General features: G+C 38.3%; 1 protein-coding gene across 1 annotated transcript in view; it reads left to right on the top strand.

Annotated features, from left to right (window-relative positions):
- MDN1 (midasin AAA ATPase 1) overlaps positions 1-23,736 on the top strand; it is a gene marked incomplete at both ends in the record, with an annotated part of 93,034 nt that overhangs the window by 55,322 nt on the left and 13,976 nt on the right. The window contains 30 exons of the mRNA XM_079550177.1: positions 927-1,053; positions 1,734-1,904; positions 2,047-2,261; positions 2,360-2,741; positions 2,949-3,058; positions 3,971-4,667; positions 5,190-5,351; positions 5,862-6,135; positions 7,019-7,254; positions 7,897-7,992; positions 8,255-8,349; positions 9,068-9,192; positions 10,340-10,486; positions 10,749-10,858; positions 11,276-11,349; positions 11,580-11,775; positions 12,344-12,503; positions 12,649-12,795; positions 13,997-14,123; positions 14,983-15,088; positions 16,145-16,260; positions 17,334-17,819; positions 18,254-18,480; positions 18,834-18,977; positions 19,181-19,353; positions 19,739-19,900; positions 20,021-20,162; positions 21,114-21,251; positions 22,155-22,324; positions 22,550-22,693. Coding sequence (XP_079406303.1) covers positions 927-1,053; positions 1,734-1,904; positions 2,047-2,261; positions 2,360-2,741; positions 2,949-3,058; positions 3,971-4,667; positions 5,190-5,351; positions 5,862-6,135; positions 7,019-7,254; positions 7,897-7,992; positions 8,255-8,349; positions 9,068-9,192; positions 10,340-10,486; positions 10,749-10,858; positions 11,276-11,349; positions 11,580-11,775; positions 12,344-12,503; positions 12,649-12,795; positions 13,997-14,123; positions 14,983-15,088; positions 16,145-16,260; positions 17,334-17,819; positions 18,254-18,480; positions 18,834-18,977; positions 19,181-19,353; positions 19,739-19,900; positions 20,021-20,162; positions 21,114-21,251; positions 22,155-22,324; positions 22,550-22,693 — 5,659 coding nt within the window. The remainder of the gene's footprint in view (positions 1-926; positions 1,054-1,733; positions 1,905-2,046; positions 2,262-2,359; positions 2,742-2,948; positions 3,059-3,970; positions 4,668-5,189; positions 5,352-5,861; positions 6,136-7,018; positions 7,255-7,896; positions 7,993-8,254; positions 8,350-9,067; positions 9,193-10,339; positions 10,487-10,748; positions 10,859-11,275; positions 11,350-11,579; positions 11,776-12,343; positions 12,504-12,648; positions 12,796-13,996; positions 14,124-14,982; positions 15,089-16,144; positions 16,261-17,333; positions 17,820-18,253; positions 18,481-18,833; positions 18,978-19,180; positions 19,354-19,738; positions 19,901-20,020; positions 20,163-21,113; positions 21,252-22,154; positions 22,325-22,549; positions 22,694-23,736) is intronic.

Here is a 23,736-nt window from a genome sequence, read left to right on the forward strand (position 1 = left end):
TGTGTGCATACGTGCTTCTATTTAAATGTATGAATACACATACACTTCTTGTCTTCATGCAGAGTGTTATTTGGGTAGCTATCAAAGATGGAAAGAAAGAGTTTATTGTTATAAGAAAGTATCTTCTTCTTTTTTTTTTTTTTTTTTTTTTTTTGACACAAATGTAGGAATATTGTTATCCAAGCCCCTTGGACTGAAATGTTATACTTCAGCTTTGTTAAAGGTATAATGGGTGTTGAGGGAAGGAAAAACAAAATCTTTGTAGTGAGAGTCTGACTGACATTATTTTCCCTTTGATGAAACAAGTCCCTTCATGTTAGTAACTAACATGAAGATACAAGACTGTGTGCAGCAAAAAGAGCTGAGTAAACTGCATGCATATATAGTAGTATATATATAGTATATAATGTTATTAATTTTAGAAGTGTTAGCATTGCTTGAAGGAGCCACGTGGATTTTTTTAGGCTGTTTTACCATTGCTTAAAAGAGAGCTCTTGGTTTATTGATTTCAGAGAAAGCAATTTGTTGTGCAACAAAACCTCTAAAATCACTGATTCAATCTTGAATGCAGCAGTCATAATTTTCACAAGTACTGTAAAGCTGGAAGACTGTCTGCAAATGTTTCATGTATTTTGCTGGACATACATACTGCTTGTAGCTACATGTAGCTGTAAGCTACAAAAGATGCTGTTTCTTTACTCTTCAGTAATTCACAAAAAATTGGATTTTTCCAACTTTGAAGGATCCAAGTTTTGGGGTTGTATTAGAAGACTTGTTTACCTTCAACGTGCTCACCTTAAAGTACTGTCATTTTAACCTTCCAGCCAGTCTTTGATATTCTTGTGGCTTTGTCTGTTTTACTATGCAGATTATTTATGTATCCTGCTGAGGTATTAATTTGATTGTGTTTTCTTTACCTCTTACAGGGAGAACTTCAGTCAAGAATTAGGCACGCATTCAGATTTAATTCAACTTATAGCTTTTTCTCTGAAGTTGACACCAGCTGCCTCTCACCAGCTGTCTGGACTGTGGCACTTGTTACACCTTCATGAAGTAAGAACAAATTTTAGTTTAAATTAATCTTGCAGAAGTTCTGGGCTGGGGCAGTTCCTGGTATGTGTACAAACTGGAGGAAGATCTCCTTGAGAGCGAGCAGCCATGCGGAGAAGGACTTGGGGGTCCTGGTGGATGAGAAGCTGGACATGAGCCAGCAGCCCGACTGTGTTCTGGGCTGCATTAAAAAAGGGGTGGCCAGCAGGGAGAGGGAGGTGATTGTTCCCCTCTGCTCAGCTCTTGTGAGGCCCCAGCTGGAGTCCAGGCCTGGGGCCCCCAGTACAGGAAGGACATGGAGCAATTAGAGCACGTCCAGAGGAGAGCTGCTAAGATGATCAGAGGGCTGGAGCACCTCTCCTATGAGGAAAGGTTGAGGGAACTGGGCTTGTTTAGCTTGGAGAAGAGAAGGCTCCAGGGAGACCTCATTGTGACTGTATTCTGTGTTCTGGAAACTCTCTTTAAACTCATTGGGTGTTCCACAAACAAGGAGTTTGAGCCAGTGCAGATATTCAGAGGTAAGCTTTTTCTTCTTAATGGGAAGATATGCAAGTAAAGCTGTGTGAATTTGAAATGGACCTTAAGGAATATCTTACCTCTAGTGGGGAAGCGCTGTTCTCCTGCTTGATTCTCTTTTGCTTCCTTTACGTTATCCTCAGGTCCAAGTTTTTCTTTCTTCATAGATATCCCCTGAAGAAATGTCAGTTTTGTCATCTCAACTAGTTAATGCTGCACTGGCATGCTTTTGGAGCAGTGCTTTCACCACAGATCCTGACTATTGGTTAACTTGGAGACCATTACCTGCAGCAGAGGAAAAGATCTCTTCTAAATCTCATATGAACACTTCTGTGAAGGTTTGTCTCTTCTTACCTTATCAAGCAACTAGGTTGAAGGCCATTTTATGAACTAATTCAACAGTTTTCAAAAACAATGCTATAAATTCTGGCATAGCCAATGCAAGATATGAACAATCTAACTCTTAATCTTTTAATTTAGGGCCCAGGTATTTTGACCCGAGCAGTTTTCTCAAAGTGCTTCTTTGAAATTCTAACTAGCAGCAGCAAGACAAGCCAGTGGGATGTCAGTGGCCTTCCTGTTCTGTCATCATCCCATGTGACACTGGGTGAATGGATGGAGAGAGCACACCAACTTCATGAAGTCAGCACAGCACTGTGGACCAACCAAGCTGTTGCTTCAATAACAGACTTTAGGTATTAAGACCTTCTTTCCACATGTGTGTTACTTAAACCAGGCACGTTGCAGAAGCTTGCTTACCATGTGTAATCTTGTTTCATTCATTTGCCTCCAGATATACAGATTCTAGACTACAAGGAATAATGTTAAGCAGACAACTCTCTGCTCTGGTAGATCTGGTTCCACCAGATCTTCAAGAGGAGTTTTTGAACTGCTGTGAGAAACTCTTCATGAAGGATCTCGTTTCTTATGAGTACCTTCTCAAGATACTTAGAAGCATCGCTGATCAGGAGTTGCTTCCCAAAGAATTCATGGTTCTCCTGCTGACTTGTTTGGAGCAGTTCTTTGGGGAAGGGCTTAAGGATTTACCAGAAACAGCTTGGAGAGGAAGCCTCTGGGTGAATATTGGTTTGCTGCAGATCCAGCTGTGGCTTCCACAGACTAGATTTGATCCAGCTATTAAAAGAGAATACAAGCTCAAATATGCCAAAGAAGAGGTGGGTGTAGAGTTGGGTTTTTTAATCTACCCTATAAAATGTACATTAAAAATAAATAAATGAAAATAGTAGTATAAAATCTACACACAAGTTTGGTCACAGTTTTCAAACTGTGATTTTAATGTGCTTTAATGTCCAAAATGATGCTGTACCTACTTTGTTGCTGAGACCCAAACCTCAGAGAATGGTTTATTCTTGCCTTTTTAGTTACACCAGCTGGAGTGTGAATGGAAGACAAATGATTTGTCATCCCAGCTGCATACAGGAAAAAGTCTTGAAGACAAAGCGCTCTGCAATTACATTCATCCCCATCTCAGGTGATTTCTTAGGCACTCAGCTCTTCTCTTTTAAGCTGGAAACATTGTCTCTGAATGCTGAGGCTCAGTTTTCTTCACAGTGTTTGTGTTCTTCTGTAGAAAGTAGGCTTATTGATTTGAAAGTAACAATTGGCATATTGACATGATAATTTAAAATACAGAAGCTGTTCTGTTTACTAGCAGACATTAAGGAATTGTCTGCATTTCATACTGTCACAAATACAACAATTAAAGTAGTAACCCTTAAATCTTGAGAAAATTAAAGCTGTACCCAGAAGAGAAAATAGTCACACATCACATTATGGTAATTTTGTTAAACTATGATAATATTATTGACAATTTGAAATGAAGAGGATCACCTGTCACTGTAACCCCTGAAAGCTTCAAGATATACCAGTGCTGCTTTGCAGAATTTTTGGACTAATCTATGCTAAGTAGAAAACTCAGATGCTGTTTTGCTGTCAGCCTTTGCCTGTGCTGCTGTGGTTAATATCATACCACATAGAATACATGGTGGAAGTTTAGAATTTGTAGCCATTGTTCATTGTTTTTAATCTGAAGAGTTTAAAGAGGAAATATTGAGTGGATACTAAGGTCTTAAAGGGGATGATAGTTGTTGAAAGCCTATTCTGAATGGCTGAGTTTTACCTATTGCTTTTTCCTTAATGCTCACAGAGCTGTGAGGTAATGAGCAAAAAATAAATCAGTGTATTGGAGAAATGTTGGAAGAATGAGAAGGCAGAGTGTATGTGTGGTATATGGGTGTCATTCCTTGTTCTTATCTGTTTTACTGTACTGTTTTACATAAATTACCAGAATGTTTGTTATGAATATTCCTTCGTGCCAGTGTGCAGTCTGTGAAGTATGTTTATTACAGTATATTTCTGAACTGATCATGTTGTTTCATAACAGGCTCTTGCAGGAAAGAGTGCAGAGACTGAATGAGCAAATAAGTAGTCTTTCCAGAAAAAAAGCCTTCAGGCCTTCAGCTCCACTGTACGATGGCTTGTACCAGGAGGCTCACCAGTACATCAACAGCATAGCAAAGCTTTCTTCGGTCCAAGATCTTTTAGCCCGTCTTCTGCAGTTCCTTGGTGGGCAAAGACCTAAATCACTCCAGGCAATAAAAAATCTGTTAAGTGAAGAAGCATCTTGGCAACAGTCACACCATCACTTCAGAAAACACTTAGCGGAGGAGTATGCTGTATTTCCTGATGCCATCATTCCCATGCAAGCTGCCATCTTACAGTTGCAACATGGCATGCGATTAGTAGCTTCTGAAGTTTATGCAGTGCTCAATAGTTTTGTTTGTCCAGCTGATCTTACCAACCTCCTTACTTCTTTGTTGCTATTTCCATCTGTTGGCCGCTCTTTTCCCACTTACTTCGCTCGTGCAGAAATTTTATGCTCAGTGAATTCAGTTGAAGTCCTTCATGGACTTAAAAAGTTTTCTCTGAAGCATTCTGAAGGAGAATCAGAGGGATTACAGAAGTCTTGTCCAACTCTGGAACAGCTCCTTGTGAATGCACTGTTGCATCTTCGATGCCATGTACTATCCAGAGGAGAGATGGACCAGAAATCTCTGCAGCTTTTTAGACATCTGTGTCAGGTAATGTCTGAGGCCTAATGGCCAAGATTCTTGCACTGAACAATTACTTTGGTAATCGTTTGTATAATTCTTAAACTTATTTTTCCGCAGAACTGATGAAAGATGATTTAACATATTACCATAACTTGCTTGTTAACTTGCTTGTAGTTATCAAGTCACGAACTCAAAGCCTGTAATGGCTACTAACAAATCCCCATCAACCACCATCCCACCGAAAAAACCTCACCCAAAAAAACAACAACAAAAACACCCACAAAGCTTTGTGAAAAGTTTCTTTATTAAATGGTTAAGAAAGCCTACGACTTGGCCAAGTACTTCACTCCATGCAGTTGAGGTGCTTTTTCTTCACTTGAGAGCAATTTACTAATCTCCATTCAGATTAGATGGTGTTGATATACACCGCTGCAGACTCTAAAGAGTTAAAGAGCCAAGGAAGGTAATTCTGCCTCACTGAAATATTAGGTTTTGAGGATGTTTTAAATGTTACTTTGGGTCACATTATGCTACTTTGTGGTTTCCTAGGCCATCGTAAATGAGTGGGATGAACAGGAACGCCGTGCCCAAGAGCAGGAGGCGATGGAAAAGAGTTTGTACAGATTCAGAAGTAAAACTCATGGGAAGGGACAAAGTGAGGAAGAGGAGGAGGAGGAGGAATTTAGGAGGAGATTTCCTTTTTATGAAAAGGTAACAACTGTAATTTTATAAAGAAACACAACATTTATGGTCTAAAGTCTCTGATGAAAATACACGCTGTAAGTAAAATGAGATGGGGCATTAAACAGTTCTTATGGTCTGAAGTAAGAATGTGATTTAGACTTTAAGATAGAAGGATAGTGAATACTGCGAGGTTTAATTTTTTCCCTCCATCAGCTAGCTTATCCCGAGTTAAAAACTGAGTGACAATATCATTAATTATTCACTATGAAATTATGGAACGTGATTCCCTGAGCAAGTAGGATATGCTGAGGTTTCGTTGCCTGTCTAGAGCACCAGTCTCCTTGATTAAATTATTGGATTGAAACTGTGAGATTTTTTTTTTTAATGTGCATTATTGTGTGACTGGAAAGTTAAGACGTAGTAATTGGGATCTCCAAGCGATCAAACAGCATCGAGGCAACTTTGCAACCATTACAACTGCTGGTGCTTGTTCTGGAAGAAACTGTGATTGATCTTTGATTATAATGTAATTTGTAGGACTTTGAAGATATCACAGCTCAGACAAGTCTAGAAGAAAAAATGGAAACTGGAGAGTCATTGGAAGACCATATGGAAGTTGATAGAGCCCTTTTGTCCAGGAGCTCCATGCAAACTGTAATGATGGTTCATCAACAGCTGTGCTTGAACTTTGCTCGATCCCTGTGGTATCAACAGAGTCTGCCTTCTCATCAAGCTAAACATTATTTCAGTGCCTTTGTTTCCTGCTATCAAACCGGTGCATGTCTGGTGTCGCAGTTCTATCCTTTAATTGGTAAGATTACTAGCAACATTTCAGATATTGTGCAGTTTTAACCTTGTAATAATGAGTTACAAATGAATTGTATAGCAGATCATTAAACAGGCCAAATGTAGGGGAAATGAAATGAGCAAAAAAAGCTTGTTTTCATTTATAATGGAAAACAATCAAAGAATAAATCTACAATATAGTCAGAAATTTTAAGTGCTTACATCTGCATAATCCTGTGGAAGATGATGGACTTGCTGAAATCTTCCACAGTCAAAATCGGAAATTAAGTTCATCAGGAAATTTATTTCAGTTGAGCTCCTGTAATTTAAAGCACAACAACAGAAGGATCTTCTTTACTCTGGATTCTGGCAAAGTTCATGAAAATCGTTATAACAGTGTGGAAGACCTCAGGATAATATTTTTTGTCACTTCTCAAAGCAGAACTGTGTGCATAATACATGTATGTGTGCAATTAAGAAGCAAATAATGTAGCAGGACTGCTGTTTCTACAGTCATATATTTTTGTGTTTATACCTGAAATGTAATGTTTGTGAATATGTTGTTTTGTTTTTGTTGGATTACTTTTTCACAGAGCCTCATTAATAATTTTGTAGCGAATGCCTTCTCAGTGTGAAATTATGAACAGAGGAACTGAGATCTCCTTGCTGGTTCCACCTTTGAGAAGGCAGACTCTGTTGAGAAAGACTCTACCTTTACTGTTCTTTTCTTATATAGCATTTTGATAAAAAGGAGGATGTGAACTCATGCTTTTGAGTGGCACAGTCATCTATGTTTGCAGTACATAATATGCTGCAGTTTGCGATACAGGGAAAAATGAACTTTTTCTGTACAACTGAAAAAGATTAACTAATAGCATGTGTGATGTCTCCTTTTTTTGGCTTGCTAGGTGCCGAAATGAACAATAGTCTTTTGGGAAGCCAACTTCTAGTTAGCACTCTTCTTCACAATACTTTTTTTGAGGAAATGACTTCAGATCTTGTGCTACAGCAAGATGGCCCATATGACTTTTACCAGCATCCTAATATTAAGCAAGTCCGACAGTGCCAACCTGTACTTGAGAATTTTGCTAAAGAAATAAACAGGTTACTGCAGGAATGGCCAGAGCATCCAGTACTGCTGCAGGTAAGGACAACTCAAAAAATGTTTGGGAAAAAAAAACCCAAAGTGTTTTAGAATTGCTTGTGTATGTAAATACATATATAGATAGGCATAGATTTCTGCATGTGTATCTGCCCAAACATCTGTATTACTTACACAGACATTTAGAAGTCGTGCCTGTTTCTTCATAAAGAGATATTTGGTACTCCTAGCAATTCAGCTTTACTTTTGAAATGCTAAGAAACCTTTGCTGCATGCTCTGTTCTTACAGCTTTCATCAGTCTTTGATCTGCTGTTACTTAAAAGATTTTTGAAGTCTTACACTATTCAGGCTTCTAATTTTCCCCAGAACGCTTTTTTTCATGGTGTTTTAAAAGTTGATATCTTTGTTACCTCTTAAGGGATACTGTGTGGCTCTTAAGTTATTTCTTGAAGACTAATGAAGAAACTCAGGATCAATTGGAGCTCCTAACATGAGGTCATTTGTGCTCCTTTCAGTGAAAATACTGACGTTTAATGAACTACTAGTAAGCTAATACTTAAAAGAAGAAGCAATTGAAAATAAAAAATATTCTTACCTCTTTTGTAGTATGGTAATGCTAATACAAATTAACATGAGCATTTGAGTCAGATGCTGTAGTTGAACACTTGTGCTTTATTCTGCAGCTATTAGTTGTGATTGACAGAATCCAGAGCTTTCCACTCTCTAGTCCCCTCTCAAAGTTCCTGAATGGCTTGGAAATTCTTCTTGCAAAGGCACAGGTAAGAAGGCGGCTCAGGGAAACTTTCTTTTTTATCATTTATTCTTCCTTATTTATGTAGGTACCATGATAGACAGCTTTCATTTGTTAATGCTTTCCAGGGTTTGGGGAAGTGAACTGCTCCATGCTGCTGGTGTAAGGAGTTAGGAAGACAATGGAAGTACATGAGTCTTGCTATGCAGACATTAATTTCTTGCTTTTTATAACGAAACTGATTGTTGTTTTGTGTTGTGTTTTTTCTTGTTTTGGTTTTGTTTTCCCAGGACTGGGAGGAAAATGCTAGTCGAGCTTTGTCCCTGCGGAAACATCTTGACTTGGTCACACAACTGATTATTCAGTGGCGTAGATTGGAGTTGAAGTAAGAATTGTTCTTCCTTACTGCTATTTTTTAGACACAAAAATTCCGTCTCTTTGTGGAGACATGTTCCTATGTTTTATTGCCTTAGTCATGGAACATTCTGTGTGTGTGAAGCTGCCATAGAGCATAGGTGTGCAAATGAAAAAGTGGTTGAGCTGGTTCCAAATGAGCATGTCCATCCCCACGTTGCCTTTTGTAGTGACTGCATGTGTACGTATGTGCATGCCTCAGGAGGGACAGAAGCAGGACACAACTAGAGTAATTCATAATCATATTTTCCCAGCCTTCTCCTGTTTTTGTCCTGGGGTTGCTGAGTGGTTTGTCACTTTAACAATCACTGTTAAATTTTACTTTAAAATCATTAGCCAGTCTCCTGTTAAAACCATGTAACATTTTTATGTCCACGATACGCCATGATCAGGAATTCTACAAGTCCACCACATATTTTGTGAAAGAAAACTTCTCAGCCTTGCTCTGACTGGTTTTATTTGACAGTTCCTGGCTCCTTTTTTTCTCATAATTTTAATAGTGACAAAGCCATGATCTTCAGTAGTTGATTTTGTACATTAAGCATACGTGCAGATTATCTCAATCTGCAAAGTCTTCCTTTAGTTTAGCAGAAACAGAGAGTGAGTGGTGTTTTGGAGCCCATATGATTCATGATCTTGATTATTTAATTACTATTTTTTCCTTCTCTTCCCCCACTAATTGGTTTCAGTTGCTGGTCAGTAAGTCTGGATAATATTATGAAGCAACACGTAGAGAAATCCACAAAGCACTGGTTCTCACTCTATCAGATGATTGAGAAGTATGTGCAAGAACAGACCAAGGCTGACATGGAGGGTAAGTGCTGCTCTTACACAAATATGTGATACAGTTGCATTAGTTACTAGAGATGTATAACTAAACTCTAAAATGGCAGAGCTTAGCTATGCACTTTCAGGTGTAGTTTTTGTTCCCTTTGCCCTGCAGAAAGTTCCATGACTGTGTAACCCCTTCCATATGGGGTGAGCTTGACGTGGTATTTTTTCTGAAGCCACCTGTATTGCATAGAGTTAATATTGTAAGTTTTGTAAGGGAAAAGCTGTCTGTAAAAGGCATCCTAAAGAAACGTTCCCATTAATGGTGTGTTAGGGACATATAAACATTTTTAATTGGATTTGTATTACAGAAAGCTTTCACTTGCAGCTGAAAAAGGCATCTGACTTTTTAAGCTGTGCACAGCACTTCTCACATCCTAGCTGAAATGCTTCTAGTATTTTGTGTAAAGCAGAAATAGTTCCTTCAGTCCATATACTTCTCTACTTGCAAATCTGTCTGCTGGTGTTCAAGTTATGTAAAGGAGGAAAAAAAAAAGATACTGCTGTCAGTCTCTAACTCCCCAAAATGTTACGATGTTGTGAGGATGAAAATAGCGTTCTCTGGCATAAGGCAGAGCTCTTCCAATCTCATTAGTAATTTATGTATTGTCTCGACAAATTCAGATCTCTGGGTTCTTTTTTGACATCTCCCAGTGTTTTCTCCTGTAGGTGATGCTCTGAAGGCACTGTAATCTCTGCTTGATTCTTCTAAGATCTTTTTCCCTCTTGATTTTGAGGCAGTAAGGAACTGATAGTGGCTAATTTGTAGCATGTAGATTTTCACGATGGCTAAAAAAAAATCTGTTAATTCAATATCAAGTATTCTTCATGCACTTGGTTTACTCTGAAATGGGGCATGTAGCTGTCCTCCTTAATCTGGTCTTACTACTGCCTCTTTATTCAGTCTCCTTTTTTTCACTGTTTTGGTTTTTTTTCCCAGTACATTTTTTGCTGGTTTTATTCATTATTAATTTAGAATCACCTTTCTTTTTTTTCTTTGGTTTGAAACTTTCCCAATAGAAACCTGACGTTTAGTTGAATGTTCGCAAAGTTTTCATGTCTACAGTTTTCATGCAGTGTTTTATTCTGTTTTCTTCCATCTCCTTTTAAATTTCTGGTGGAATGTTCAGAAACTGAGCAGACGAGCCTAAAAATGCTGGTCAACACACTACAGGCTTTCATTGAAGGATCTACGCTAGGAGAGTTTCGTGCACGACTTCAAGCCTTGCTGGTTTTCCACTGCCATGTCCTACTGATGCCTCAGGTAGCAGAAAAGGGTAAGCATTGTTAGCATTAAACGTGGTGAGCATTCTTTACCTGGCTGTCATGTTCCAGGCTTTCCAAACAGGTGGCTAAGAGCTCGTAAATACAACAGGAGCTAATGCTGCATTTTCTTGCCCTCACAAAGAATACTGTTTGTCTGTTATTCTCTTATTTTCACCAAACTTCATGATTACAATAAAAAACCAGGCTGCATTTCTGCTGTTGATACTGAAGAATATCCTGTTTTGAAAGATTTTTATTGTCTGTCCTTTCCAGACGTTCTGTGCAGCATCCTGTGGAATCTCTATAATTATTATAAGCAGTTCTCAGAGTGTGTTGAGACCAGAATCACTGAACTTCGTCAACCTATAGAAAAGGAACTTAAGGTAAGAGAAAACTTCTCTCAGACCGTATGTTGAACTAACTGGAGGAACAGTGGTGGAGCGGGTATTTGAATTTGTGTGTAATGGCTCTGATGGACATTGAAATCCATATTGTACTCCACATTTTTATTGACAAGAAGATATTTTTATGGCACGGAGTTGGTGAAAGTCATTAATGTTTGGTCGTGTTTAGCCACGGAGATTCCTACCAAGTAGTGAAGACCCTTTGGCTTTCACATTGAAGTATGCATAAGCACCTGGCTTGTAGCATAAGACGGCTATGCAATAATCTGCGCGTGTACGAAGATGTATTTTAAGACAGCTAGGTCATCATAGCTGATCAACTTGAGAGATTATTTTTATATGCAAATACTTCATTACATTTGTATAAATAATCCCACTGATTATTTCTTTTAATAGGAATTTGTGAAAATTTCGAAGTGGAATGATGTCAGCTTCTGGGCTATTAAACAGTCAGTTGAAAAAACTCGCAGGTAACTCAGAACGTGAAATTAAGGAGCCACTTAGGGACTGATCATAATAAATGGCAGTATTTTATGTATGAATGTATTTGGAACCTTCTTTGTAGATTTCTTTGACTTAAAATTTGAATGCAGAAATGTTTCTTTTACTCATAATGCAGTGGAAATGCTTATTTCCAGCAGCTGAGATATTGCCAGGATTAGATCACTCAGTGACTGTTTCGCTTTCTTTTGATAATTAGAACTCTCTTTAAATTCATGAAGAAGTTTGAAGTTGTTCTGAATGAGCCATGTCGGCCTGCCTTGGTGGAAACTGGTAAGGAAGAGCAGCTGGACTGCTTGCACCAGCAGGAGGAATCTGAGAACAAAGAGGCTAAAGTTCAGAAGCTAAACAACGCACTAAGAAAAGTTCTGTCTGCTAGAACAGATGCTGCCAAGGTGACTGTATTCTTAAACCTAAGTGTAGGAAGGTTACTCTGTATGTTCTCATCTAAATGTTGTTTTTCACTGATTTATGGAGAAAAATATTACATAAATGCCAAGTCTGTTGAGTATATCATCAACTTGTTGGTCTTTTTTTCGTGTTCAGTTTTACAAAACTGCAGGTGGGTGCAAGTGTAGCATGGAAAGACAAACATGTTCAGTATTGACTTGGCACAATATTTACACTCTCCTGGAGATGATAGCAGTCGAACATTTTATCTCTTAAGTTACTGGTATATTGTCTGTAACTGTTCATTACTTCTTTACTGGTATACTGATAGTGACAAGAGTTGGTAATTGGCATTGATTTCTCCTTGTTTTTACATGAGTTTCCTCATGTATTCATTACTGAACTATTCCATACTGAACCGTGTTGAGCGAATTTTGGGATTTCAGGAGTTGAGTTTCAAATGAATGTGGAATTTTGCCCTTGTTTTTGAAGCAGTTTATTCTGTGTTAATCTACTGACAAGACGGCCTCAATCAAATGTGTGTAATTGGATTTTTTCCTTAATTTTCCTCAGCAGCCACTAACAGAAGGATTTCAGGATATTATTACATTTTGTGCAGATTCTCTTCAGTATCGCCTGCCTAAACTTACCAAAAAAATGAAGAAAATGTGTGTGACAGTTACAGAGAGTAATTCATTCTTAAGTCTGCTGGAAAGTCTTGACCAGTTCACAGGTTAGATACTCATGATTTGCATGTCATTGTTGACTGTTTTAGCTTGAGTGTAATCAGGAAATGTGTAGATACGTAGTTCCCTTCACAGACTGTCTTCCCATGGCTGATTTCAAATCTCTCATCATTCTGTCTGTCTTCCATGCAGGTGATATCATTGGTTCTGTAGTTGAACTGCAGAATTTAACGTTTGATCAGACAGCAGACAAGGAGAAGCAGAAGTCAGAGGCCAAGCATATTCAGATGCAAAAACAACGCGCTTTGTCAGATCTCTTCAAAATCCTTGCTAAAACAGGTGAGCTTTGATTTGGAATGTGCTTACTTTAACACTGTAAAGCTATTAAGCATTTTACATTTTTGCCAGTACCTGTAAATGCACAATAATAGTATGTTCTTGAAGTTACCGAACCATTAATGCACAGAAGTAAGTAAGTCTCTTTCCCTTCCTGATGTGCTAGTCCTTTCATACCCCTTGTCTTCTTTGTACATTCAGTGTATGTGAAGCAGTTACTTTTTTGAAGCAAAAATCTACGTTATCTCCAGTCAGAAGTCACTGCCTGATTTATACACAAAAGGGAAGATGGAAGTCCTATACCTGTTCTCTTATCCAGAACTGAAGTTAAATTAACTTCTTTAAATGAGAGCCCATCTCTCAGCTCTCAGTTGAGTGACTGGCAGAAGTAGGATTGGCAGTGGTGCAGTTAAGCTGTGGAGAATGAATGGTCTCTTCATGGGAATCACTGTAGGAATTCCTCTGAGAAGCTCAGTCTCCATTGCTGTCCTTGGTAGTCGTAAGGTCAGGGAACTACTCAAGCTGTTAATTGTTGTCTTTTCCTTTGATTAAACTGAATTCATCAACTGTTCTCAATCACTGAGCAGTTCAGAAACCAGCAAAGGCGAGCAATCTTGTTGTCTGACAGCAGAAACAGCAAAACACTTGTCTGACAGCATTCCACCGAGTCATAGCCAGAGGTAGAAACAAACAGAGCTTTGCCAATTTTTTTTTTTTAATTTTCCTTTTGAAGAAAGTTTACCATTTTTAGTGCTTCTCATGGAAGCCACAGCTTTCAGTCTGCGGTGGTTTTAAGAACCTCAAAAAAAAAAAAATCAGTATCAACTTAATCTCTACATCCTGGCTGCAGAGGTTAGGTTTTAGAAGTATATATCTGTAAATTATTCTCTTAGGTTTTATTTCACGCTGTCACATGCCTTACAGGTTGAAGGCTTTTCTTTCTCTTATCTGCCACCACAAACTTTTTATATATGCAAGTCTATGTTTACCTTATTCCAGCTGTGTTCTTTAGCTGAAGATAGCTCAGCTATGATGTATTATTTTATGTAACTTGGAAAATGTTCAAAGGCTTGTCAGGATTACAAAGCATAAGGAAAAAAATCATACATTGGAGTTTTTGCATCTTAGTGTCAGCTACCTGACTCACATTTTCTTCACTTGAAAGAATGAGGGCATAAAAAGGTGTATTCAATTGTCATTGCAGGCTTGTCGTACCGAAAAGGGCTTTCTTGGTCCCGTTCCAAAGGCTGTCATGAAATACTCTGTGTACATCCACTGGACTTACGTAGTGCGTTAGCTGTCATGAGCAATATATGTGAGCTGGATGCCACGTATGTATGCAGAATTTTTAACTCTTACATTGTACGAGTCCTGTGCTTATTAGAATTTATCGCATGTGGATTTAGATGGGAATTTTTGGATGTTACTTTATTTACATTTGTCCCCTTCTGTTTTCTCTATTTGAAAGTCCTGTATGTACTGTACTGGCACATAAAACTTAGAGAGGTTTGGGTTTGTTTTTTGGTTTCTTTTTTTTTTTAGGGTTGGATTGTTTTTAATTTACACTTCAGACAACTTTGCTACCATTTTCACTGGTTCAAAGAATTCAGTTAACCCACTGTTGCCCAACTTTGCTTGGGACAGTTTGTTAACATAATTAGTGGGTAGATGCAATGAGATCAGTTGCAGTTTACAAGGGTAAAGTCGTCATTTGTTTTGTTTTCATCACTGGCTAATGGCATATTTCTTGAGAAAATGCACGGACTTTCAGAGTGGACATTTGTGCAAAGTCCTGTCTAGATGGAAGATGTTCCTTCAGATGTTTTTCTGGTCTTTCAGGAAGCAAGTGCTCAGATCTGGGCGTTTAGTTTATCATGTGTTCTGTAAGGGCCAAAATACAATCTTCCTTATCAAGATTAATTTAGCAGCATTTGAAAAAAACAAATCCACAGTTTAAGCTCTAAATGTTATTCAGAGATTTGGTTTCTGCCTTAGGTTTATTAAAAAATAATAATAATTTCTCGTGACTTAAATATTTGTTGGGAAAAATGGAGAATTGAGAGCCCAATACATGTACAAAATAACAAATTGTAAGCAGATCTTTTAGGCTGAAGAGCTGACCTAGTGGCTCTAGTGTGCTGAGGTACTGAAATTACTTACCTTTCTAATGCCAGTGTTTTATACTGTCAGGTTTGTGGCAGAGATTTCCTCTGCCTGGGATGGATGCCAGAAGTACTTCTATCGCTCGCTTGCACGCCACTCTCGACTTCAGACAGCATTGTTGGCCCCTGCCAAGGTAAAGCAACTAAAAACAGGAATCCTACTTTTGTTAGCTTTTACTGGAATCTTCTAGTAATAACAGGGTGATGTGAGATAAAGCTTTTTTTTTTTTTTTTAATATGATAGAAAATATTTGGGGGACAAATATTAAATTCAGCATTTTAAAACGTGTTATTTAATGAATGAACGACAGAATGAGCAGATTGTTAGTGAGCAATCTGTGCAGTGTACAGTATTTCCATCCCAGCAGTTCCCAAATTGTTGCTGGTTCTTTGTGAAGGATGTGTCTCAGAAGCTGAATTAAAACATATTAGGAGAACAGAATCAGGATTAGTGATCATGGAAAATCTGTTGAATTTTATACATTGGAAATAACTGAATAGCACAAAACATAACAATACATTGCCTTGCTTAGAAATTGATGTAAAATTGATAGAAGGAACAGATGAGTTCTGCCAAGTCAGTATCACTTTTCCAGGAAATGGGGATCTCTTCCAGATGCTTTTCCTCTCACTATACTTCATCTTACAGCATGAAATAGCAAATATTACAACTGATAGTTGAATAAATAATGAAACATATCTGGGATTTGTTTTGCTTTTTATCATCAACATTTATTCTACACTTGAATTCGGGGTCCTTTAATTAAAAAGAATGAAAGTAATTGTCAGTAAATCTGGTGAAATTAATTGTAGCAGTGTTTATGGATGTAAAAATTTAAGCTTCTGGGTTCTCCTCTTGGGATTTATGTATTAATTAGGTCACTTTTTGAACTCAATTCCTGATAGGAATGGCTGCAGTGGAAGTGCAGTGTAATACTACTTTTTGCAGAATGTACTGGAAAATTGGAATTATGTGGGGAAGATATGAAAGGTGTAAAAGATTGAAGATAGTGGAAAGTAATAACTGTACTTTTGTCTGCATTTTAATACTTGCTCACTTGAACCTTAGCCTTTCACTCTGTTTAGTGAAATGGAATGGAGGCACAGCCCACGTTGTTGTCAGTTAATCTGCTTATTCATTAAACTGTTGTCTCCCTTCCCTCCTGTTTCTCCGTGTTTGTTTTCTTTAGGATATTGGACTAGGTAGTGTTGAGAGATGCAAAGGATTTGCTGCACACCTCCTACAGTTGCTTGTCAGACAGAGACAATCTCTTGCTGCCTTGATGGAGCAGTGGGTCTTACTAAGGTATTTTGCATTATACCATTACAGCCTTATTTAAGTGTTCATTACACAGTTATTGGCAGCAAGCTATTTCATTCAAGAAAGACAGAAAATGATGCAGTAAAAAACAAATTCTTACCCCTGCTTTTCCATTTCACCTCTCAATTAAGCCCGGATGTGGGGAGGGGGAGGAAGTGTATATTTGGGATGGGGAAATAAATATTGTTTATCCCATCGTTGCAGCTGGCATGTTGGAATCAAAATAATGGAAAAAACAAGTTAGGTGGACGTGAAGGCTATAAAGTAATTATTTATGATTAATTGCACTGTTAAACCCATTGAACCTTTCTCATTTGGTATTGGCTTAAGTTAATTTTGGCTATATTCAGTTGATTTCTATTCATTTTCAAAATAAACAATCTGGATTGTCCTTTGGGCCAAAATGAAGAAACCTCAACTGCCCAAGAAGAAACATTCTTGAAAGTTGGGAGATAATAGGATGTGTTGGCATTGTAAAAGTGTGTAGGAAGTCTTTATTACTTGATGGAATTGCTCCCATTTTATTTCACTGCAAACTCCACTGTTCTGTGTACTTCTGCTCATCAGTAATGACATCTGTTAAACTTGAAGTTATGTCAGAGACTTTCCTTTGTACAGGGAAAGAAATCTGTACTGGAGATTACTGGTGCAAAAACTGCATTAACTATGTTATTACTAAAATAATAATAAAGCAACAGCAGTAATAATAAAACAAATTCCATATGCACAAGTCTCATTTTATTGTATAACAGTGGAAGACTAACATATGAGTCTCAGGACTGGAGTCTTAAGGATTATTGAAATGGTGGGTGTTGACTCTGAAAAATCTCACCAAGGCCTCTTTCTGGTGTGACTAAACATGCAAAAAATCAATCAATTTTTAAATGTATGTGAAATCCTTTTAGTTTTTCCTGGATGAAGTTTGACTTTTGCTGCTTTCATATTACCTAGAACTTCTATGAACTTGGTCTAAAGCTTGAGCTTTTAAAAGGGAGGTATCATGTAAAACTGTTGCTATGAGGTTTATGCAGTTTTCTTCTTTCTTTCTTCTTAACCAGGAACCTCCTGAGTTGCATCCAAGAGATAGACAAGAGATTGAGTGCTGACAAAGAATATAACATAGCATTACCTCCTCAACATAGTTTTCAACACTGGACTGACAAACTGCAGCAACTTTCCATGCAGTGTGTGATGGTTCTTGAGGAGCTGTCTTGGTTTATACAGTGCTGCCCACCAGAAGAGCTAATGAAGTGCAGTGACAGTGAAAGGACAGATGTCAAAGGAAACGTTTTTCTCAGCTCAGGACCTGAAGAAATGCTGGGAAATGTTGTCCCAGGAATACCTGAGCGGATTCCCTCAGAACTTAAATATCTGTCTCCAGTAACAAGTGAGCAACTGCCTCCTGGATGCAGGATGCGAAACAAGGATCAGCTGTGGCTGCAGCTGTCGGCACAATTGGCAGCAATGCTGGCACGTGTGAAGGCAATGAAAACAGAAGTGGACAAAATAAGACAACAGCCGTGTGAGACCTTGTTCTATTCCTGGTGAGTTCTACATCTGCATAAATGGAATTTATGCATAAATGTTCATATTAGATGTATAAAGTCATCCTAAAGGTTGCCTTAGCATATCTTAAAAGGTATTGTTTAAATGTTCTTGAAGCTTGTTTCTGTTTTTCTTTCAAACTGCAGTGTCTGGCTTTTCAAACAACTGAACGCAGATCTTCTCTCAGTCTGCTGAGCAGTCAGGAAAAGATGGGTCCTTCTCAGCTTCTGCAGTTATCTTTGGTCCCTTGGGATTTCATCCCCTTTGCTCTTCAGTTAGTTAATGATGTAGAGTTCAAATGTGAATTAATAGAAGAAACTTATTTAAAAAGAGGCCTGAAGGCAGCCTATGTATATATATATCAGAAGAAAAGCTGTAGTCTTAATCTGAGACATTCTTTCTTCTCTCAGTATTATAATCTATCTTGTTGCAGGAGAGATTTTGAAGTTTGCACATCAGCTATGAGTTGTCTGCTGGAAGTGTCAGCTCAGTTGGAAGGTGTAGAGTCCCTGTTTCACCTGGATGAGGAAGAGGAGCCAGCTGCAGATCAGATGGCTGTAATAAAAAGCCTGAAGTATATACAACAGGAAATTAATAGTACATCTACAGACTTCACAGTTTGGAGAAAGCAGCTTCTTGCTTCCACATCAAACTGTAGTGGTAAGGACAATTCTCTACCAATTCTGTAGTTCAGGTAAAGATAGAAAGAATTCATTAGGTTTTATTGCAGAAGATTGCTTATTCATTGCTGTTGCCACGTGTTCATTTGGATATCCACAAACACTCGATGAAATTCAAACTGGGAAAATTTAGTCTGAGTTGACATTGTGCAGTAATACTTTTCCCTTTAGTTTCTGGTGCCAGCAGTCCTTGTGTTATAGTTGTAAATCAGAACTAGCAAGGGTTTGTTAGTACAAACTGCAAATGCTTATCATATTCCTTGCATAAGAAAACTTATAAACCAGTAATTCAGTGTGTTTCTATTTTAAACTGTCTGTGTTATGATTCAAAAGGAAATAAAGAATCTGATGAAGAATTTGTGGAGCGCTTCTCAGCTCAAGTGGAAACTGTTATCCATGGTGTTCTGTATGCCATCCAGTGTTTGGTAGAGAGAAAACAGAAAGGTGAAGAGGAAGAAAAACCTCCAGAGGAAGCAGGTGAGATTGTTAATTTAGTCAAGGGGCAGTGAGAGAGGTTAAACTACTTGACCCTAAAAATAACAGTACCCAAGGAAATTTCCATTTCAATAGTTGTGCCCATGAACAGGCAGCATGGACATTTCTTGTTTGCTTGGTATAACATTTCAAAATATCAACTGTGACATCCATCTCTTTTTTTGCCCCCCGTGTTTCAACCAAAGATGATACAGCTTCATTGGACATGATTAAAGCAGGGCATTTAACTAAACTTTTGGATGAAGATATTTCTGCTGATGTGGAATCTTTGCACGTACAGAAAGTAATTTCAGCGGTTTCAGAACTGATGGAGAGCCTGAAATCTTATGGAGAAGATTGCACCTCAGATAAACATAAGGTAAAATTGTTCTTCTTGAAAGCTTTTTGGCTCAGGGGTCTCAGTGATTCGGAATTATCAGCTGTAGTGGTTTAACACAAATTACTTCTTATTGTTCATTACTGTAGAACTGGAAGTATGCATAAGAACATAACTGAATGTAAATATGCTCTTTTGTAATGTAAAATGCAGATGGTCCTTTAATAAAAAGGAAAAACGTTAGTTTTTGTGAAAAAAGCTCTAGGAATCTATTGTGTTTAAATTTGCCCACTGATATTTCTGGCTTGAGCATCTGTTTCCAGTCTGTCATAGCCCTCTGTGAGGTACATCTTAGTAATTACATTAACATGTTTGACAGCTGTTCTTTGATTTTATTTATTTATTTATTTATTTATTTTAACTGCAGTTCTTCAACCAGTCCTGCTATTTGCTGGTGCGTCTAATGCCCATGCTCTGCAAGTTTTCAGACCTTATTCTGTTCTACCTCACTATTTCACTGTCATCTCACCGGAGTACTGGAAAACTGCTTTCTGTTCTAACTAGTATTTTCACAGAGCTTGCCCAAAAGGTAAGTTGTTAAAGGTGGATGTATGAAAAGCATATTCTTAATATATACACTTGGTTTCTATGTGAGAATTGGGTAAAGATGTAGTTACTGGTACAGAATGTCTTCTGTTTGCCTTTATAGGGGTTTTGTCTGCCAAAAGAGTTACTTGAAGATGAAGCTGGAGAGGGAGCAACACAGTTTCATGATTATGAGGAAGGTGGTATTGGAGATGGGGAAGGCAAGAAGGATGTGAGCGATAAAATAGAAAGCGAAGATCAGGCAAGTGGTGTTTTTTGGGAGAGGGGTTAAGGGGAAGGTGGGAGTAGTTTAAATAAAACTGAGACTAAATGCTGAAGAAAGGCTGCTTCTGTTTACTTGTAAATACAAATGCAAGAGCTTTTAGCTATTTTTGTTAAGTTTGGTTTCACTAGAATTTCTTTCCTGAGCGATTTCGTTACCTGTGCTGATGTTAAGGAATGAAAAGTAATTTATGCTGGCTCTGTGTCAGTGTTGAAGGTCAGTTCAGCCATATTGCTGAACATGTTGTGTAGGGGGTTTGAATGGTTTTAGGGAGGAATATGCAGAGTAATAGAAAATGCCAGGCTTTAGCTTGATGTGTTTGAGTGGAGAGACAGCTCACATCAGAAGCTGTAAGTGTAGTTAACGTGAGTTTGCCTGGACCTTCAGTCTGAGAAGCACTAGGGAGATACATGGAAAAATTCCTCTGATGGCTTTCTGGGAAGTCATGTTGAATGGAGAACACTAATAAAGGGCCCAAGATAGTTGTTCCAGTTGGCTCTGAGCTGGTCTTTACTGGCTAACTTCAGTTTGCATCAGTTACAATTTATATTTAATATCAGTAATTGCATTCAAGAAATGAGGACCTAACTTGAAAATGACCAGAGGATAGTACGGATAACCTTATGTGAGGTTATAGTTAGGCTACCTACTAACAGGACAGTTTCTTCTCTTGAATAGATATGATAATTTTTCCTTTAACCCAGCTTTATGAGTGCACAAAGACCATCAAAACTTGAGAACCATGTTGTGGAAAAAAATGAAACACATCAGATGTTTCAGGTTAAAAAAAAGTATATCTGTGAAGTAAGTTGCTTTCAGTCTCCCAACTAGGTTAGATTTTATCTTTCTATGTTACTGTTGTAGTACTTCAGGTAAGCTTAAATATATACGCTAGGTTCATTGTAACTTTTGTCTTTACCAATAATTCAGATAGAAGACAGTTTTAAGAAGGGTGAGGAGAAGGAGAAAGAGGATCAAGATTCTAAGCCAGATATTGAAGGAGAAGACAATGCAATTGAAATGTCAGAAGACTTTGAAGGAAAAATGCATGATGGAGAACAGGAGAAAAAAGGTTTGGTCCTTTCACTAAGGCAGACTTATAAGAAGTATAATAGATCAGTCCAGTGGTTGATACTTTCATGTATTGATACATCTGCTGAAAAGTCAGCATTCAGCAAAAAAAGAGCGGTGCCATTTGTATATGAAAATTAAGAAATCTTAATCTGAACACTAGGAAGTTGAAGATAGTCTTCAACTCTTCTGTGGAGGTTTTGGATCAGAGGAAGCTGTTTCCTTTTTCCTGTTGTAAGATGACCCTTGGACAAGTGTTAAAATTAGTCACTCTTTATGGATCTGTTGAAGATCAGCAGAACAATTACAAAACAAAAGGTGACAGTAGTTAGCTTCCCTGGTCACATTTTAAGTTATGGCTAACTTTTAAGCAGTGGCGATAATTCACTTTTACCAAATGTTACTTTTTCAATTTGCTAGTAGTCCAAAAGGTAGCACTTCTTGCACTTCAGAGGGTAACACCTTGAACATCTGCTACTAACATGACTTACAAATTAGAGTAGCGTTAATCTGCTCAAAAAATCTGAGAAGTGCCAAGAATAAGCTCTGCAGCACAAGAAAGGACATTCTGAAACTAGTGAAGTGAAATGGACCATTCCTCACCCTATAATGCCAAAACATTTGGAAAAAGGAAGTGGGAGAGGGTAAGGATTGGAGAATTAAAATAATCCACATTTTTAGCATTTGCCACTTGTTTGAAGAATGTTGTGTCTGTCTGTCTGTCCAAGAGAGCACGCTGAAGTATCTCGTTACATCCCTGCTCTTCTGGGTGTCAGTGCATGCATGTCTTGTTCTGCATTGCTCCATTAAATCCGTAGGGTGATGAATTTCAGGTGTGAAATGTGACTGCTTGTTTGTTTGCTTTATCTTCTCTGTACTGAGACATATCCTGAACTATACACAGAAAATGATGAAAAATCCGATGAAGAGGAAGAGCTGGATAAGCAGATGGGAGATCTTGATAACGCTGAAGCTGATGATAAACTGGATGAGAGGCTTTGGGGGGATGAAGATGATGATGATGATGAAGATGCCAGTAGTAAAGCAGAAGAAACTGGGCCAGGGATGGATGAGGTAAGGAAAAAAGTGATAGGAAAAAGAGTATCAAGGGAATTACATTCTCTTATGACCTAGACAATGAATTCCCTTACATAGTGGGCTCTTTGGTCTTGGAAAGGGATCATTTGAGTATCCTAAATTATTTAGTGTTGTCTTTTTTTAGGAATTGATGTCTTGTTTATTCAGATGTTGGGAAGCAGGTAGCATAATTGAGGTTTCTTTCGATTTTTTGTTTAATAGGAAGATTCAGAGCTTGTTGCAAAAGATGACAATTTGGGTACAGGAAACAAAGATAATAAAAAAGAGCCTCCTAAGGATGAAGAAACAGAGAATCAAACAGAAGACGATGAAAACAAAGAGAAAATCCATGAGCAAATAGATGAGGTAAAAATTATGTGGACTACAGGAAGTAAATTGTTGCTAAACCGTGTTGTTTCTGAGTAGTTCAATTCAGAGTCAATAATTGACCACATTGTATCGTTATATGTGTATTTTCTGAGGTGTAGCCCAAGAATGATTTTAGTTGCACTAACCTGAATGTGTAATGGCTTCCAAAACAGGCTTTACACTGAATTGCCATTTTGATGGAGAAGGCTAGAAAGTCCTTGATCTGTTGTGAGTAGCAACAGAAGCATTCAGTGGACTCATCCCAAAAATCTGCCTATGGTATCCCTGAAGATTCTATATAGCATGCAAGAGTGCATTTACCATCTGCAAGCATTTAGATTCTGTCTTTCAGGAAAATAGTATTATGAGCACCAAGTATGCTGTTTCAAAGAAATACCAGTGTATATAGATAGTGGTAGTTACACCTTGGTGAGCAGCTGAAATCCACTGCATCTCTCATTCCCCCTCCTTAAAGGGATAAGGTGACAAAACACAGTGGAAAAAGCCTCAAGGATTGAGATAAGGATATGGAGCTCACCAGTTACCACCACAGGCAAAACAGAGTAATTGCAGGGAAATTAATGTAATTTATTGCCTGTTATTAACAGACTAGAGCAGTGAGAACTAAAAACAAACTAAAAACAACTGTCCTCTTACCCACCCTCTCCTACCTCCTCCCTCTGAGGGGCATAAGGGAATGGGGGCTGTGGTCAGCCCATGATGCTTTGTCTCTGTCACTTCTCCATGATCACTCTCTGCCCTGCTGCCCCTCCCACGATGTAGTTCTTACTCAACTGATCCCACATGGAATTCCCACAGGCTGCAGCTCTCCCAGCACTGCTCCAGCAAAGCTCTGTACCATTGGGCCCCGCCTTCAAGCACTCTTCCAGCACTGCTGCCCCAGTCTGCAGTTCTGTCCCAGGGCTGCTCCTGTGGGGGCTGTCCATGGGTTGTACGCCTTTCGAGCCACATCCACTGCTGCACAGTGGGCTCCTCTGTGGCTGTGCAGGGAGATGTACTCTGTGTAATTCTAATGGGCT

This window comes from Tetrao urogallus (genome assembly GCF_951394365.1).
Source record: "Tetrao urogallus genome assembly, chromosome: 2".
NCBI classification, from domain to species: domain Eukaryota; kingdom Metazoa; phylum Chordata; class Aves; order Galliformes; family Phasianidae; genus Tetrao; species Tetrao urogallus.